The 16,647-nt window shown below is 37.5% G+C and overlaps 1 protein-coding gene across 1 annotated transcript in view; it reads left to right on the top strand.

Annotated features, from left to right (window-relative positions):
- Window positions 1-16,647, top strand: part of dock3 (dedicator of cytokinesis 3) — a 188,994-nt gene that overhangs the window by 106,584 nt on the left and 65,763 nt on the right. Inside the window, exons 6-7 of the mRNA XM_081385563.1 lie at window positions 6,274-6,422; window positions 11,625-11,709. Coding sequence (XP_081241689.1) covers window positions 6,274-6,422; window positions 11,625-11,709 — 234 coding nt within the window. The remainder of the gene's footprint in view (window positions 1-6,273; window positions 6,423-11,624; window positions 11,710-16,647) is intronic.

Raw genomic sequence — 16,647 nt, forward strand, 5'->3', positions numbered from 1 at the left:
CGAGGGGTGGGATAAACGGCTGTCTTTCAAATTCACTCTGCACGCAATAGGACAGTGCTTCAACCAACCGGAGCGTTTTCCCAACAGCGGAGCTAGTTGATAGTTTGAACTTTTGCCATATCTGGCCGGCAAAACTACAAACACGTCTTCCTTTTTTTAAGAATGACTTAAGTGCCGTTCTATGCTCTTTTCTCAAAGAAAAACCTAACTCCAAGTCCTCCAGAGTCGATTCGAAAGATATTCGCCAGCAGCAGCCGTCATTCTTTGTTTTCAAGTGGCAGGTAACCGTCGCAACTCTGTCGTCATTATGTTAAGCCCGCCCCACCTACTCTATACACGACGTGATTGGCCTGACCCAATTTAGGTTTTTGCAGCTCGAAAGTCAATGGAGAGTTGCTAGACTGCCCTGGCTGCAAAATACATTTTGCTGCCGCTAGGGTGCGTCTAGATTTCTAGGCTATTTAACAGCAGCGTTCAAGTAAGAAATGTATTCTTATTAAAGCTACTGAAATTATTCAATCCAAAGCAGTGAGTGATTTCCTGTTTTACTTTTGTTGTTTGATTTATATTAACAGCATATTTAGTAGACAGCTACGCTTGATTTGTATATTAGATCTGTGTAAAAAGATCTTTTTACACAGATCTAATATACACATCATGCGTAGCGTCAGGTCACGTTAGTCAAGCTTGCATCAGCTGACTCTCAGCTGATCCACGTCTACCTATAGGAATACGACGCCTATCAATGTATACATATATAAGCTCCTTCAGTATTATCAGCAGCTATCGCGTTTTTCAGGAGCTTATTACCCTCCTCCATCCCCAGCTCCTCCTCTCGCCCAGTCAGTATGGCATTCTGATTCCCTTTGAATCAGAATAAATTCTCGAATTATGTTGTACTATAAAATCTTGAATTAGTGATATCTGCAATACATTCATGTTGGTTCTGTTCTGTTTACCCTAAGGAGGGTTATTGCTGAATGGATGCGCAGTGAGTTCTTGCCCAGAACAAAACCATACCACCAATCCTAACTGTATGCTAATTGTCAACCATATTTGACGATAGTGGTCCTGACAGAAATGCAATTTCTTTACTTGCTGTTTACGTTCACAGACATAGCCGACTGTGTTTGTGAACTTTGTGTTTTTTACATTACCTTGTGTTTATTTGACAGGTTAAGCGCAATAAGACGTGAAAGAGCACTTAGTTTAATACAGGATGTGCTGTCTGACAGCCAGCTTTCTGTGCGCGTGCTTCGGAAGTGTGTGCTCAGAAAACCATATAACAGAAGATTAGAATGTTATGGCTTTAAAACACATGCACAGCAGCATAAAAATACATTTAAAGATACATGCACATAAACAGTACGTTCTTCTTTCCAATCAAAACGGGCATTTACAACATGGTCTGTAGGGTATTTTGAGCTGAAACTGCACAGAAACATTCTGGGGACACCTGAGACTTACATTACATCTTGTCAAAAGGGGCATAATAGGTCCCCTTTCATGAGAAACACTTTGATGTTATTTGAAGGTACGTTGCTCTATGACTTCAGTGGGAGGTAAGAGCAGTATAGAGTGTGGCTGGTCTTATGATGAATATGTGTGCTTATATAGAATCAAGTCCTGCCATATATATATATATATATATATATATATATATATATATATATATTTAGTAAGTTCCTCCTCAGTCCTGAATGACCCTTCATTGCAACTAAGCTGCAAAAGGGCTCTTATTTTGATGTCAGAAAGTCACATGACCACGTTGTAATGCCTGTCAGAGGGTTTGTTAGCCTGGAAATCCAGACATAAATCTAAAAGATTAATGGTCTGGCGTCGACTAATGAAAATCGGCCAGCTCGAGGGGCGGCACCAAGCATGCATTTGAAAATCTCACTGCACGCAACTGGATAACACTACGACCAATCACAACAACAAACCCCATACGCTTAGCTACCAGCGGAGCTAACTGGTAGATTATACTCTTACCGTATCCGGTCGGCAAAACAGCAAAAACGTCCTCCTTGCAAAGGACAAATTCATGCTGCGTCTTCTGTTCCTGTTTTAGATAAAAAGCCAAGTCTAACTCGTTCATTGTAGCGGACAAAGCCGTTTCAAACAACTGCTATTCATCAATAGCCATCTTGCAATGTTTACTAATGACTTCGACGTCACAGCGCTGTCGTCATCTCGCCTCTGGCCCGCCTATATCAGATAACCTGATGTGATTGGTGCAGCTCAGATCGAGGGGCATATTTAATGAGCATCATTACTCGACGCCAGAGTAACTCACTGAGCAAATTCAATTTGTGCTCTCGCGAGAACTCTGGATTACCAGGGTAAGGGTTTGTAGTCTGCCCAGGTGAAGTAAAAGAATGGAGGCGAGAAGGAAAACGCGAGGCACAGAACTGGTATTCGCAGTCTTTATGGTTCGCTCGCACAAGCACACTCTTCACATACGTGTAAAAGAGTGGACATAAAACAGGAAAATAAACACTCTGATAAATGATACGAACAAAACAAATGGGAAAAGACAAGAAAGTGTTGTATAACAGTCAGCTGTAGAGAGGCCATCTCTCTCTTCCAAGCAGATTCCCTCCTTAATCTGAACACAAGAACAGCATGCATTCACTCAATAACAATCATGCAACATAGAAGTCGTCATCTTAAAAGCACATCACACCATTACACCGTGTATTGGCACGTCACTGACTTCTGTTTAGTGTTCGTCAGCTCGGTCTGCTCAGTCATTATGAAATAATATGGATTTTATTATTCCTACGGACCTGAAGAAGAATATACTATAATTCCAGGTGGTATCTGACTAAACAATAAGAGTAAGACGTGTGAAAGTTTGCCAAACTTCCTGGCTGTGTTGCACCTGCCATTCTTGCATGTCCTTCTGGAGATATTCTTACGAATATTTTTCTACAAGATGTGGATGCATTGACTGAGAGCTGGACATGGTAAAATGTGTTTCAGACACCTTGCACTGTAGCTCAATTCGGTCTCTGTATTTAAAGCCTGTGAGTCACACAGTTGTGGAAAGTGTGATAAATACATGTTCTTCACACGGCTCAGTGATCAGTGGCTCCTCTTCCCACACACTCACAAACTGTTCTTCAGCTGTATTCCCTAAAGCACAGACCACAAATGGTGCTTTGCATGTGTGTCTCCATCTAAGCTCTCCATCTAAGCTCTTCTTATATATATATATATATATATATATATATATATATATATATATATATAAAACAAATATTCAGTATATATACATATAGTCCAAAAATCATGGTATGATGATCACTGGCATTAGAGCAATAAAAATAATATTAGATTAATATTTATTTTTTAAATAATATACATAGTGCTGTCATATATATATATATATATATATATATATATATATATATATATATATATATATATATATATATACATACATACATACATACATACATACATACATACATACATACATACATACATACATACATACATACATACATACATACATACATATTATATGCATTTGAGACTGATAATATACATAGTGCTGTCAAATTGATTAATCGTAATGTCAAGGCGCTCAAACACCCATAACTTTGGGGCTTATTGGTAATGGTAAAACCATTAAGCAGTCTCAAATGCCTTATCCGTGGAAAACTACTAGAGGTTTACTACTAAAACAGACTCACCAGTCGTGGGGTTTCTTTTCCAAACACAAAAGCTTTGTTGACATTTGAAGTCTCTGTTTTGAATACCCTACTGAAATATCAATGTCAATCCTTGAAGTACTCGTTAATTGACTAGGGACCCCACAAGTGGTAGAGGATCCTGATGGATTGTACTAGATTCAATCCATCTTTCAGAAAATGCAGAGGAGGCGAGGTTCTTGCTGTTGGGGTGTGGGGGAGGCTGTCAATCTGAGCTTTTATTTCAGTTAAAGCTTAAGGATTGATACATGTCTCTCGACAGCCAACTTAAAACAATCATAATCGCATTATACTGCAGAGGCTGATAAATCTGTTTTTCATGGGGGTAAATGGATTGCCATGATCGTACGTTCTTGGAAGGAGAGAGAGCAAGAGCAATGGTGGGTGGATGACCCCACACTGTGTACTAAAATCTACTTGAGCCAAGATCCCGAAATAACTTACGTGACAGCCATGGGGAAAAGCTAAGCAGAAATTGCATGTCTTTTTAGACTAGATCTCATGTGTGAAATCCTTTGTAGAGGCCCAGAGGAGTGTGAGATACATATTTACATCTTTCATTAATTTCGTGCAACAGATAGGGGTAAATGGAATTGCCTAAATCTCATTGGTAAAATTGAGTCCTATCATTGAGAGAAGTGTGATAAAGTGTTAGCCGGTACTGAAATGAGCCAATGGGTGGCAGATTAGTTGAGTCTGACTGGATTGTTAATTTTGATATCAGTCAACAAGATCGGATGTGTTTGGGTCGCTAAGATGAGTTTAGAACAATGCAATGCTACTTTGCTCCTAAACCCATAATGCCTTAGTCTGAACTTTTCCATAGTAAACTGCGTAGTGAAAAGTTGTTTGAGTAGTTCCAAAACAGTAAAGGGTTATCAAAGCAGAAGATAATGGTAACAATATAATACAAGCATCTTGAGACATTACATTTGACAGTAATTGTCTTGAAATTTGTTGTTGAAGGCAGTACATTTGTTACAAAAGTGATGTTTTGACAGCTGTAGCTGAATTTAGAGATGTAGCATCTTGGAGAATGTTGTTAGGTTTCTAAAATGTATCCCCCCAGAACTTCACAAGCAGATTAGTTGATTGTTGGGTGACTAGATGAATAATCAACCATTAAAACATCCTTAAAAAAGTCCTTAACTAGCCCAGCCAACTTCAGCACTAAATAGGTCCACCAGCTAGACCAGCACTAACCAGTATAAACCAGCTTGGATCAGTGTAGGAGTCCATACTTGTCTAGCTAGCATGGGATGCTAGTTTCCCAACCAAAGTCAGCCAACTTCATCAAAAAGACTGTGCTGTTCCATCTAGAGGAGCCCCAAACTGGCACTAAGCGACATCAAAACAGGAAGTGGACTTGTGATCTTCAGCTGGTCATTGAGATTCTTCCCCAAAGAAACTTGCCATTAAGACTAGCAGGGAAGGAATCACACTGTTCTGCTTGCATCAGAGAGGAGTAATTAATGCTGCCATCATGAGTAGGGGGAAGCTATCAGTCCTTAGAGCCAGGAACAGTCAGGGGGAAGGGCTACATCCAGTACAGAAGTCCAAGTGAGTATAACAGGGAATTTGATGGATGTGGCTTTTAGATGAGTGTCCAAATCCCATCTGATTTCACCAATAACACACAGTGGAATGAAATACTGACAGATACTTCATGCTATGTACATGTGGGTATCCAGGGGCTCATTCTTGTGAAAGCTCTAGACAAACCTTCTTTGTTTCCAAGAGCACGTCAAACTCAAGTCCTGAGATGTTTCGGTGACGGAGGGCACTGGAGACCGCACACACAGCCGGCACAGCATGTCGGTATGACAGACGCACAGATCTGTTCGCTGCGTGTCTCCCCGAGGGCAGATCAGGGAGTCATTATCAACCATCATACACAAACTTGAAGAGGAAGCCTTGCGGTTTGGGGCATGTGCTTAGATGATGCTCAGTGGTTGTTCCACGTCTTTGACTATCTGTGTCTTTGATTATCTACAGTACTGCAATTCCAACATCATTTGAAGGCAGCATAACACCATTCTCACTGACGGTGATTTGTAGCAGGGTGACATGAAGTCATTTATATCAGTGACTCAAAAACAAAGTGGAGATGATTATGTACAAATGTGACTGTCCCTTAAAGGCTAATTCACACTGCAGCAGCAGACCAACAGACATGTTTGTCTGATTTTGTTGGATCAGTGTGTTACTCCGCCAGCGTCTGATGCCGTTGGAATGCCATGGCATCCTTTGAAGTACCCAGAAGTACCATACGAATGCCATGGTGGATGAATATGGTGCAGTCTTTGAAGAACCAGTGAATTTCAAGTATCAAGATGTTCTGTAGGACAATGCCAGGAAATATATTTTTCACCTTAACCAGTTTAAATTGCACTGTGCACAGTATGTAATTACTGAATGACCATTTACTGACACTATGGTATGTATAACACGCAACTACTGTACATTTGCCTAGTCAAATCTGAGACTAGTTTGTCATGAGTGGATGGATGAAATAAATATTTGTCTCTCTTGTTTGTTTGTTTTCTCTCCACAGAAGCATAAAGTAGACCTCTTTTACAAGCTCCGTCACGTGATGAACGAGTTGATTGATCTGAGGCGACAACTGCTTTCAGGCCACCTGACCCAGGATCAAGTCCGGGAAGTCAAACGCCACATCACTGTACGACTGGACTGGGGCAATGAGTGAGTTACTCTCTTTTACCTCCAAGAAAATGCCTTGCACAAATTCAAATTAAAAACCTTCTCTTAATCGTAAGGAAGAACCAGCAAGGTGCCTTAAAGGTGTTGTTAGCAATGTTAGCTATCATGTTAACTACCACTTCTGGTCTAAATCTTGTATACAAACCAGTAAAGATGCCTTAACCCTCTGGGCTTCTTCATAATTGGGTCACACTTAGCTTCCTCCCGCCCGAAAACGGGCGAAGCCTTAAAATTGTACTTAACTTTGTCCTAGGATAACCAATCAAATATTGTTTTGTTCTATAATGTTTTCTGATTATTATATAGAATTTTTAGAATTTTTTATGATACTTTGCATTAATTATGTAATTTTTATGAGCTATTTTTTCCATTAGAATTAATATATATATTTTTATTTTTTTTATTTTATTTTATTTTTCAATAAATGCAACATTTCACATCAAAATAGAGTGCAGGCCTAAAAAAAAAAAATATTTCAAGTGAGAAGAGCGCCACCTAGTGGCTTCAAAATTTATTAATTTGTGTCATGTCCTATAACCGCCCATAGGCGGCCTATAGCTTTTTTATTTATTTATTTGATTTATTCCCATTCGGAAAGAAAACAATTTATTACTAATCAACCACTGAATGGAACAACACACATTATATATCATTTTAAAGCTTAGAATCTCAGCTTTTTAATGCATCTAATTAAATGTATTAATTCCTAACGAGTGCTGAGTAATCCCTCTAAAACCAAGTGTACCGCCAGCAGGCGCCACCTAGCTGCGAAAATATTTATTACCATATTTTTCAAAAATCTTGCCTTGATAAACACAAAGTTGATGTCATTTGAAAGCTTAGAGTCTGAACTTTACAGTGAATGTATCCACTTTGAAAAACTCTTAAGTATTGCTGAGTTATTTGCTGATACATAGAATTTCTCTTTTTTTCATAATCTATAAAATAATGTACTGCAATGTGTCAAAAACATCATACAGCTCATGAAACATTCTCAGATAATTGAAAATGGCACTTCATTTTTTACAGCATATTATTACAATTAAAATGAGCCCAAAATTAACATAATCTATTGCTTTTATGACAAGATATACTTCATGGAGAAAAAATTGCCCATGAGGGGGTGTGAAAGACTGTACAAAAAGGCTATCTCTTTTCAAAATGCTGTAATTTTTGATTCCTTTATCCAAAAATTATTATTTTTTTATCCAGATGCAGCTGACATGTAGGGGGACTTCACTAAAAAAGAATTTTCCTCCTACCTTATTTCCTTCCTGAGTTATTCCATGACAAATATGAAAGATATGCAAAATCATAATAAAAATTATATATATATATTGTCTTTTATCCACCGTTTCTTGGCGGGACAATGTCCAAATGTAATGTAATTTATATTTTCAAAAAATTTTAAAAGAGTTCTTTCAAACGATACCTACCTTTTGACTCTCCTTGCTATAGTTTTGGAGTTATTATGATTATATTATTTTTATATAGTTTGGGGCAAAATGTGCTGTTTCAGTCTTACCAGTTCATTTCTCTCTGTGTGTGTGTGTGTGTTTGTGTATGTGGGTGTGTGTGTGTGGGGGGGAGGGTGTCTTTTTTGCACTCTTGATGTTCTAGAGTGTCACCCCTTCATTGCTGTACACTTTTTTTCAGCACAGTGGCTGATCTGTAGCTTGTACCACCAAAAGTTTCTCTGAGTTTTCCTATTTTTTCGTATTTCCCATTCATTTCCTATGTCGCCCGTTTTCGGGCGGGAGGAAGCTAAGTGTGACTTTTTTTTTTACGACCCTTTAACATATCAGAATCATCTCCTTGATTTTTTTGTGTGTTCATATAGGTAATAAAAGAAAAGTCACCAAGTTTCACCCCCATCCGATGAAGCAAAAAAATTAAACAATTCGAAACGTTCAAGTTTTCGCCCGTTTTCGGGCGAAGAAGCCCAGAGGGTTAAAGGTGTTGTTAGCAATGTTAGCTATCATGTTAACTACCACCATTGGTCTAAATCTTGTGTACAACCAGCAAAGAGGACTTTAATGTGTTTTTAGCAATGTGTGCTATCACGTCAACCTCCACCATTGGTCTAACTCTTGTGTACAAACCAGCAAAGGTACCTTTAATGTGTTGTTAGCAATGTTTGCTATCACGTTAACCTCCACCGTTGGTCTAACTCTTGTGGAAGAACCAGCAAAAATGCCTTTAATGTATTGTTAGCAATGTTAACTATCATGCTAACCTTCACCATTGGTCTAACTCTTGTAGAAGAACCAGCAAAGGTGCCATTAATGTGTTGTTAGCAATGTTAACTATCATGCTAACCTCCACCATTGATCTTGAAGAAGAACCAGCAAACATGCCTTTGTGTTGTTAGCAATGTTAAAAATTATGCTAACTTCCTCCATTGATCTTGCAGAAGAACCAGTAAAAAGGTGCATTTAAAGTGTTGTTAGCAATGTTTACAATCATGCTAATCTCCACCACTGATATTGCAGAAGAACCAGTTGAGGTGCCTTTAAAGTGTTGTTAGCAATATTAGCCATCATGCTTACTTCCACCCTTGGTCTAAATCATGTGGATAAACCAGTCTCTTATATGTCAGACAAAATATGTCAGTTAATATTTTGAAATACATCCTATTAAACAATTCCATGGGTTTGCCATGCATTTGTTCCACCCTCCAAAAAATTGGTTGAAATCTATGTCCAGTCCTGGCATGCTTCACTCAATTGATGAGTGTTTAAATAAGCTCTTGTGCGTCATGGAGATTTGCCAGTGCTTTTAATGTGTTAGAGGCCAAGGCCTCCTGAGCGTGGAGTCAACAGAGCTGAAACGCTAGAGATGGATTGCTGCGCCTTTCTCGTCACCCTAAAACAACTTGGCCCAACACAGCGAAGAAATGAGGATAACAGTAACATATGTCATTCCCTGCCTGGTTAAATGTGAATTACATTGAGATTTCAAATGCAAACACTGAGGCCAAACAAACCAACACAACATGTTTTTTTAATTCAGAGTAAATTGACTTTTCACTGCAATGAAAGGCGGTCGTGTCTGTCCTTCAGATGCCACCCCCATTTCTAACCTACACAGCTGTGCAATTCTTCACAGCTTTTGAGTGTCAGTATTTACCGCTCTTGCGTCATTATTTCATCTTTTTCAGAGATTTTCAAAAGTTTTATGTCCAATATCCATTTGCTGATACTGGAAATTGAGCTTTCAGTCAGCTACGAATGATATTTACAAAAAAAATATTAATAATTAAGGTACAATATAATTTACTCTAAAATATACTGTCAGATTTATTCAATGGACCGGTTTGTTATTTTCAGTTATCTTTAACCTCTAGTTTCACTGTTTTTAGACTTCTTTCAAACACATTACAAATCTGAATTATTCTAAACTTTAAACCAGTAGTATATGGTTTTCACTGTTTTATTATGAAAGTTAAAAAAATATATTCTTTGTGATCTTCATTATTGATGATGTGTTAAGTAAAATTCAATAATTTCATAATAAAAGCAATTATCTAACGTGTAGAAGTAGACTACTACATTACCAGACCTCCAAGACATAAGTCATGGAGTTCACCTCTTATAGCGATGAATGAAAGCAGAGTTAATCTAAACCAACAATCTTTTAGAGGCCAGATGATCCAGGAATTGTGGTGTATCAGCATCTGAGTCAGGCCCACGTCGACCACTCATCCCTCGTCTTCAATGTCACCTGAAGATTCACTTCTGTGATGAGGCTCTTTGTGGTTCTGGGCTTTCAGCAGTGCATCACTGCCAGGTCTTCAGATCAGCAAACTATATAATTGAGTAAAGGGGGTAAAATGGATTTGAGACGCGAGCACTTACCGATATGTTCTATAAATACTTGAAGCGTGAGTTGAAGAGCGTCTCGAGTGTTTTTCAAACAATCTAATCATGGTTTTCATTATGCCTTTCTAAGGTTATCATTTTTCTCTTGAAGTGATCTTGTATTTTTCGGCAAGTGTCACTGTTATATAGCCTACATTAAAGTATTTTGTGTAAGACTTCAAGAGAGTTAATTCAGCCTCAGTAACAAGACATTTATAAATTGAGCAACATCTTGACGTAGCAAATTAGAGGCATTCACGCTGCAGTTGTGGAGTATATCAAGCTTGTCATTGCTAAAAACACTTAATTGTCACATTATAAGTTTATTACTGTCTGTTTATACAAAGTCGTCAACAAATAGATTTATTTATGCTCTGATACAAGCCAATGATGTGAGATGTCTCTCTGGAGAGCTAATTTGCATTGAGATATTCAGAAAAGATGGAAATTTATACCCCTGGCTAGGCAAAGGCCTTGGGCGATGCTAATGCTAATGCTTTGATTGAGAGCACTACAGCCAGAGCAAAATAAACAAGAGCCACCTATCAATGCCCTAGCAACCACCCTAGCAACCAGCTATCAATGAGCCGAGAACACTCTAACAGTGTGGCTAGTTAGCATTACTAGCATTACTTCTGTTTGACCATTTTCTTCTTAATTAATTAATTAATTAATCAAACAAACACCTAGAACATCCAAACAAATGTAAAACTATGAAAAATAGTTTAGTGATAGTTTAACAAACTTTTGATATGACTATTCATCTTCAACATTTCATGTGTTTAGATGCTAACTCACTTACTTAATGCTAGTCTGTGATTTAGGCTCAGGGAGTTAATGGGGTTTTATTTACGTCTGAGAAGTTCTGGAGAAGCCATGTTTATGTTATATTAGGTTACTGTATGGCATGCCATCACTTTAGTTGTGTTATGAGGACAACACCTGTTTCCATAGATCTACAATACGACAGCTGCACATAGCGCTAGCAGCTTCCTATGCATTTTAACCACACGATCCTCCCAGTATTAACAGCTGTGATTGGGCAAACCGGGAAAGTAATGTTGAAAACTTGCCTGGAAATGTTCTTATGTCATGTTTTCCAATCTAGCGGCCATCACACCGCTGTGTTAGATATTAGTGTAGCAATGTAGCGACTGATGGATATAAAAAGATACTGTATGGCTAAATGCCCGCCACAACAGGTGCACGCAACAGCTTGACAGATTTTCTGTTCTTTTATTATCCACAATATTATCCATTCTAAGTATTTCAGTTTCAAGTAATCTAGTTAATCTCCGTCCTGTTCTTTTCCCGTGTTCAACAGACATTTAGGCTTAGATCTGGTTCCCAGAAAGGAGTTTGAAATGGTCGATGCGGACCAGATCAGCGTTTCAGATCTCTACAAAATGGTAAGTACTCTGTCTGCATGCAGATGTGTGTCCGATGTGTGCATTTTCATCCCTGAAGCAGTAAATCGCTACAATATCCTCAGTTGGATGTTAAAACAACATTTGGTAGATATTTTTGCAACATTTATGAGTCAAATGAGTGTCAATCTGAGTGTTTTTGTTGCTTTGGATTACTACAGGTTGTTCAAAATGAGTTATTAATATGTGAGTCATCTGCATAGACAAGTGCAGAAATTAATGTTTTAATGTATTCCTGCAACTGTTTTGCATATGTGCATAATGTAGGCATAATGTGCAGATGTTGCCAAGTTCGCACCTGTAGATTGAGCTGAACAGTTAGAAAGCAGACTTGTTTTTAAACACTCCATTAGAGGGCAAATTCCCAAGACGGCTCATCAGAATGAATCATTTGCATATTCAATTTCCCAGAAAGCCTGGTTTTCAGCTTTATGGAACTAAGAGACAATATTGGAAATAAAAAAAAAAAAAACTGCTTTTTTTACTTTTTGATTATATCTTTACCCTCGGTAATTCACTTTATTCTCTAGACCTCAGCGTTTTATTGGGAACTGTCTTGACACCAGCATCTGTTTCTAACTGCAGCTTCTGGGGAAAGAACATTTATTTTATTTCACTCATCTGACAGATCTTTTTCCATGATGCCATATTGTAAATTATATAATTTATGCCTATAACATAATTAATTAATTTATGCCTAAACTAAGATTAAAGCATGTTTTTGGCTGTAAAATTTTACAATAATCTAGTAAAGCTGTTAGAAATATTGTGAGATATATATATATATACATATATATATATATATATATATATATATATATATATATATATATATATATATATATATATATTCATGTACTTGCTCTAAAAGTATGTGAATTAGTTTATTAGAAGAATCAAACAGCAATTGTTGCCATTTTCTATTTAATATTTATTATATTTACACAAATAAATGTTTATATTATGTATTTAATCTGAATATTTAATATTTAATCTAATATTTAATATTTGATGTTTTTTAAAGCATGTCAGATTTTAAGTAAGTGAAAAGTAAAAGGCTAAATCAGTGCTTTGAAATGAATCAATGTTTTGAATCAGACTGTTGAAATGAATCAAATTTCGCAAATCCATCAGCATTTTTGCCACTAGGTTTAAATCAGAGATGCTAAAATATTCTTTGTCATATGTAAAATATTCTTTCAGTCGTTATGAAACTTCTTCTAAAAGCATATTAAAATAATTTGATATCCATGGTCGCATTTTTCCTCCAACCTTTGGAAGTTATGAACTTGGTGAAAGATTGAAAGAGGTTGGAGGAACTAGTCAAGAGAAACGAGAACTATTCAAAGTGCCTGACTAAGAGGTTTAGCTAACTTTCTGGGATAAATTCAGATGAAAAGCAAGCACTCTGGGTAGAGTAGCTGAATCTCGACTTGGTTTTTAAGTGCACTAGCCAAATGTTGAGGTCACAGAGAGATTTGTATAGCTCGATATGTGGGAGGCGGAGGAGTTTCACACAAATACCAAAAATAAAGAAAGAGGAGAAGAAAGAAGCAAGCTTCTGAACAGAACATAGAGACATAGATGCGAGAAGACTTTTACTTGCCCTCGGGCAACAGAGAGCACTGAAGCTGCAGAGACTCAAGACCTTTAGCTTTCTTAGAAGTTGCTGCTGAATTGTCTCCAGGGGAGCAAAAGATAGATTAAATCAAAGAGCTGAACTTTTCTCCTTCTAAATTACACGTGCACTGTTCACACAATTTACTCTGTCCATCTAATGTTTTCTGTTCACTTTCAAGTCATTTTTTGTCATTGTCAATCATTTTCTTTAAAGAATTGATTGTGTTTGTTCTAAACTTCCTTTAAGATTCAGGGATGGTAATGCACAAGTTTCAGGTTTTATTTGGACACACTGAGATATCAGCCTCATTGTTCCCTTAAAAAGACACTTGCACCAGGCGTCCTGTAATAGTAATGCACAGTATGCATAAATTATCAACACTGTTTTTATTTTACAAAAGAACAAAATAGATATTGATATAAGTTAGTCAGGGACTGAAGTCTCACAGAAATGTTGTAACATGGCTGTGAAATCTGCCTTGCTCACAGTGCCGTAAGGCGCTGTTTTAGATTAATGAGTCCCGCCAGGCGTGCGTTTAGCCTCCCTGATGGTGAAAGTGAGAACAGAAGGAAAGATATTTGTTTTCAGACATTTCTCAATTTGGCCTGAAATCCTCCACTGGGTTTGAAAATGAAGCTCTACTTCACTCCCTCGTTGTCAAGCACTATCTCAAGGAAATCTCACTTTTTATCTTGATATAAAGTGCATGCAGCTTTGAGGATTTCTTTTGCTGGTTCTTATTGTGAAGGTAATTATTAGTGGTGTTTACTAAGGAAAGCATCAGTAGCAATGCCCTAGCCATGAAAGCTTTTTTTCTGCCAGAGAATAAAAAAATAAAAAAGGTAATTGCGACATTTTATCTCACAATTCTGACTTTTTTTTTTGCTAGTTTACATTTATTATATAACTATGTAATATAAACTCGCAATTGTGAGTTATAAAGTCAGAATTGCTTGATATAAACTTTAGCAATTGCAGAATATAAAGTCAGAATTGCGAGTTATAAAGTCAGAATTGCAAGATATAAACTCGCAATTGTGAGTTATAAAGTCAGAATTGTGTGATATAAACTTTAGCAATTGCGATATATAAAGTCGCATTGGGACTTTATAGCTTTCAATTGTGAGTTTATATCTCATAAAAAGTCAAAATTATATTTTAAATTGTTTTATTCCTTGGCAGAAACAAGCTTCCATACCTAGCAACCGCTCTGAATACTTCAGTAACACCTCACAATGCCTTAGCAATAGGCATGTGCCGGTATTCGGTAATGCGATAAATCGCGGTAATGAAAATGCACGATATTGTTATCGTGGGCACTTCAAAATACCGTGAAAAATAATAGATCAGAATTTATATTTATAGAACGCGTATTAGCTTATTTTCCATCAACCGCTTAAACAAACACTGCGTATGCTGCGCGAAACACGTGCGCGCTCTGATGTAAACAATCCCCACATGTATTAGCACTGTGTGCATGCGGCGCAGTGCGCACTCTAGTCTAATGTAAACAACCCTCACATGGAGAAGAAGCATGGCGGAAGGAGGCACGCTGCCGACGATTTATCCCCCTTCTAAAAGCAGAGCTGTCAATACGCATTCAGCGTGAGACTCACGCAATTTACACTTTTCAAACGCTCTCGCGCCACATGCAGTTTCTCACGCAGAGAAAAATCGCGGAGCAAAGAGGACACGGAGACCGACAGACTAGACAGAGCAGGTTATTATGGTATGAAAACAATTCTCAGCTCTCATGTTCTGTCCATTTTATTACGAAATTCAGACAATAAATACTGTTTTGGTGCTTGTAAATGTGACTTGACAGATCACTGTAGCGCCTCAGTTCAACCGATCATCTGTTACTTTTTATTTAAAGTTACAGTAGGCTACAACTTACCGAAAGGTATGCCTCATACATAATATCGATCATTCAGTGTTTTTCAACCACGGAAAGAGGTTAATAAAACTGCAGGTGAACAATTATGTCACAGAACGTTACATTTACCTCAGGAAAGCCATTTAATGACCAACACGTTAGTTGACTAGACAAAAATAGCTATAGAGAGGAGTATTTTGCACAATATGTGCACTATATTACATTTGTATTATATTTTTACTTGTGTCATAATTGTTATTACAATGAAAACCAAATTATATTTAATTTAATTAGTTAATTTTTAACCTTTAATAATACCAGCTGACAGGGCTCTCTGTATGTTTAAAGCATTATGTGAGATATATTTTTTCTTGAGAAAAATTAACGTCTATCTACTGTAGCCTACCTAATATTTATCCAAAAAGTCAATACTGAATCAAGATTGAAATCAAATCCCAAGAATTGAAAGCGTGAAAATTGTGTAAAATTCTATTTAGTTACCAAATGTTTTGACAATCACTATTGTAATGTTTTTATTAAAAAACTATTAGTAGTTTTTTTTCTACATCCCCCCCACCAATCCATTCATTTCTCTTGAGCAATTAAAATATCGTGATAATACCGTATACCGTGGTAAAAACTCAATCAATTAATCGCAGCATGAAAAGTTGATACCGGCACATGCCTACTTAGCAACCATTTGGAACACTGGACTACCACCTAGTAATATCTTAGCAACCATGCTAAGTAACCTAGTAATCACAGCAAAGCAATTGGCAAAAACAGCCTAGCAACTCTTTAGCCACAACATCATGCAACCAACCAGAGTACCCTAGATACAACTGAGTAACACTGTATGAACCTTGGCAACTGAACAGAAAAACAATAACAACCACTTGACTACTACTTAGAAATACCCTAGTAACGGCCCAGAACACCATAGGAATCACCTAGAAACACTTTACTTCCAACATCATACAACCAATCAGAATATAGCTACCCCCTGGCAACACCATAGCGACCACCCTAAGCACTCTAGGAACCACCTTGCAATGCTTGAGGAACTGTTTAGTAATGCGATAACAATCATTCAGAACACCTTAGCAACAGCATAGTGGCATCATGCCAACAACCCAGAACACCCTAGCAACTGTAAAGCAAAATGCTAACCGCATAGCAACATCAGAACACCCAAGCAATGGCTTAGAAACCACCCAGAATGGACAGTAAGGTTCTGACAACCACTGAGAACACCTTGGCAACTGCATAGTAATGTCACTCTTCCAAGAACACCTGAACAGTTCCATAGCAACCACCTCGAACACCCTAGCAACTGGACAGAAAAAGTACACCTTAGCTCCACCTTAGCAACCACATAGCAATATCACTCCACCCAGAACAACATAGCACTTTGTCTTTTTAA

The sequence above is a fragment of the Scardinius erythrophthalmus genome (assembly GCF_964197995.2).
Source record: "Scardinius erythrophthalmus genome assembly, chromosome: 14".
Lineage (NCBI taxonomy): Eukaryota > Metazoa > Chordata > Actinopteri > Cypriniformes > Leuciscidae > Scardinius > Scardinius erythrophthalmus.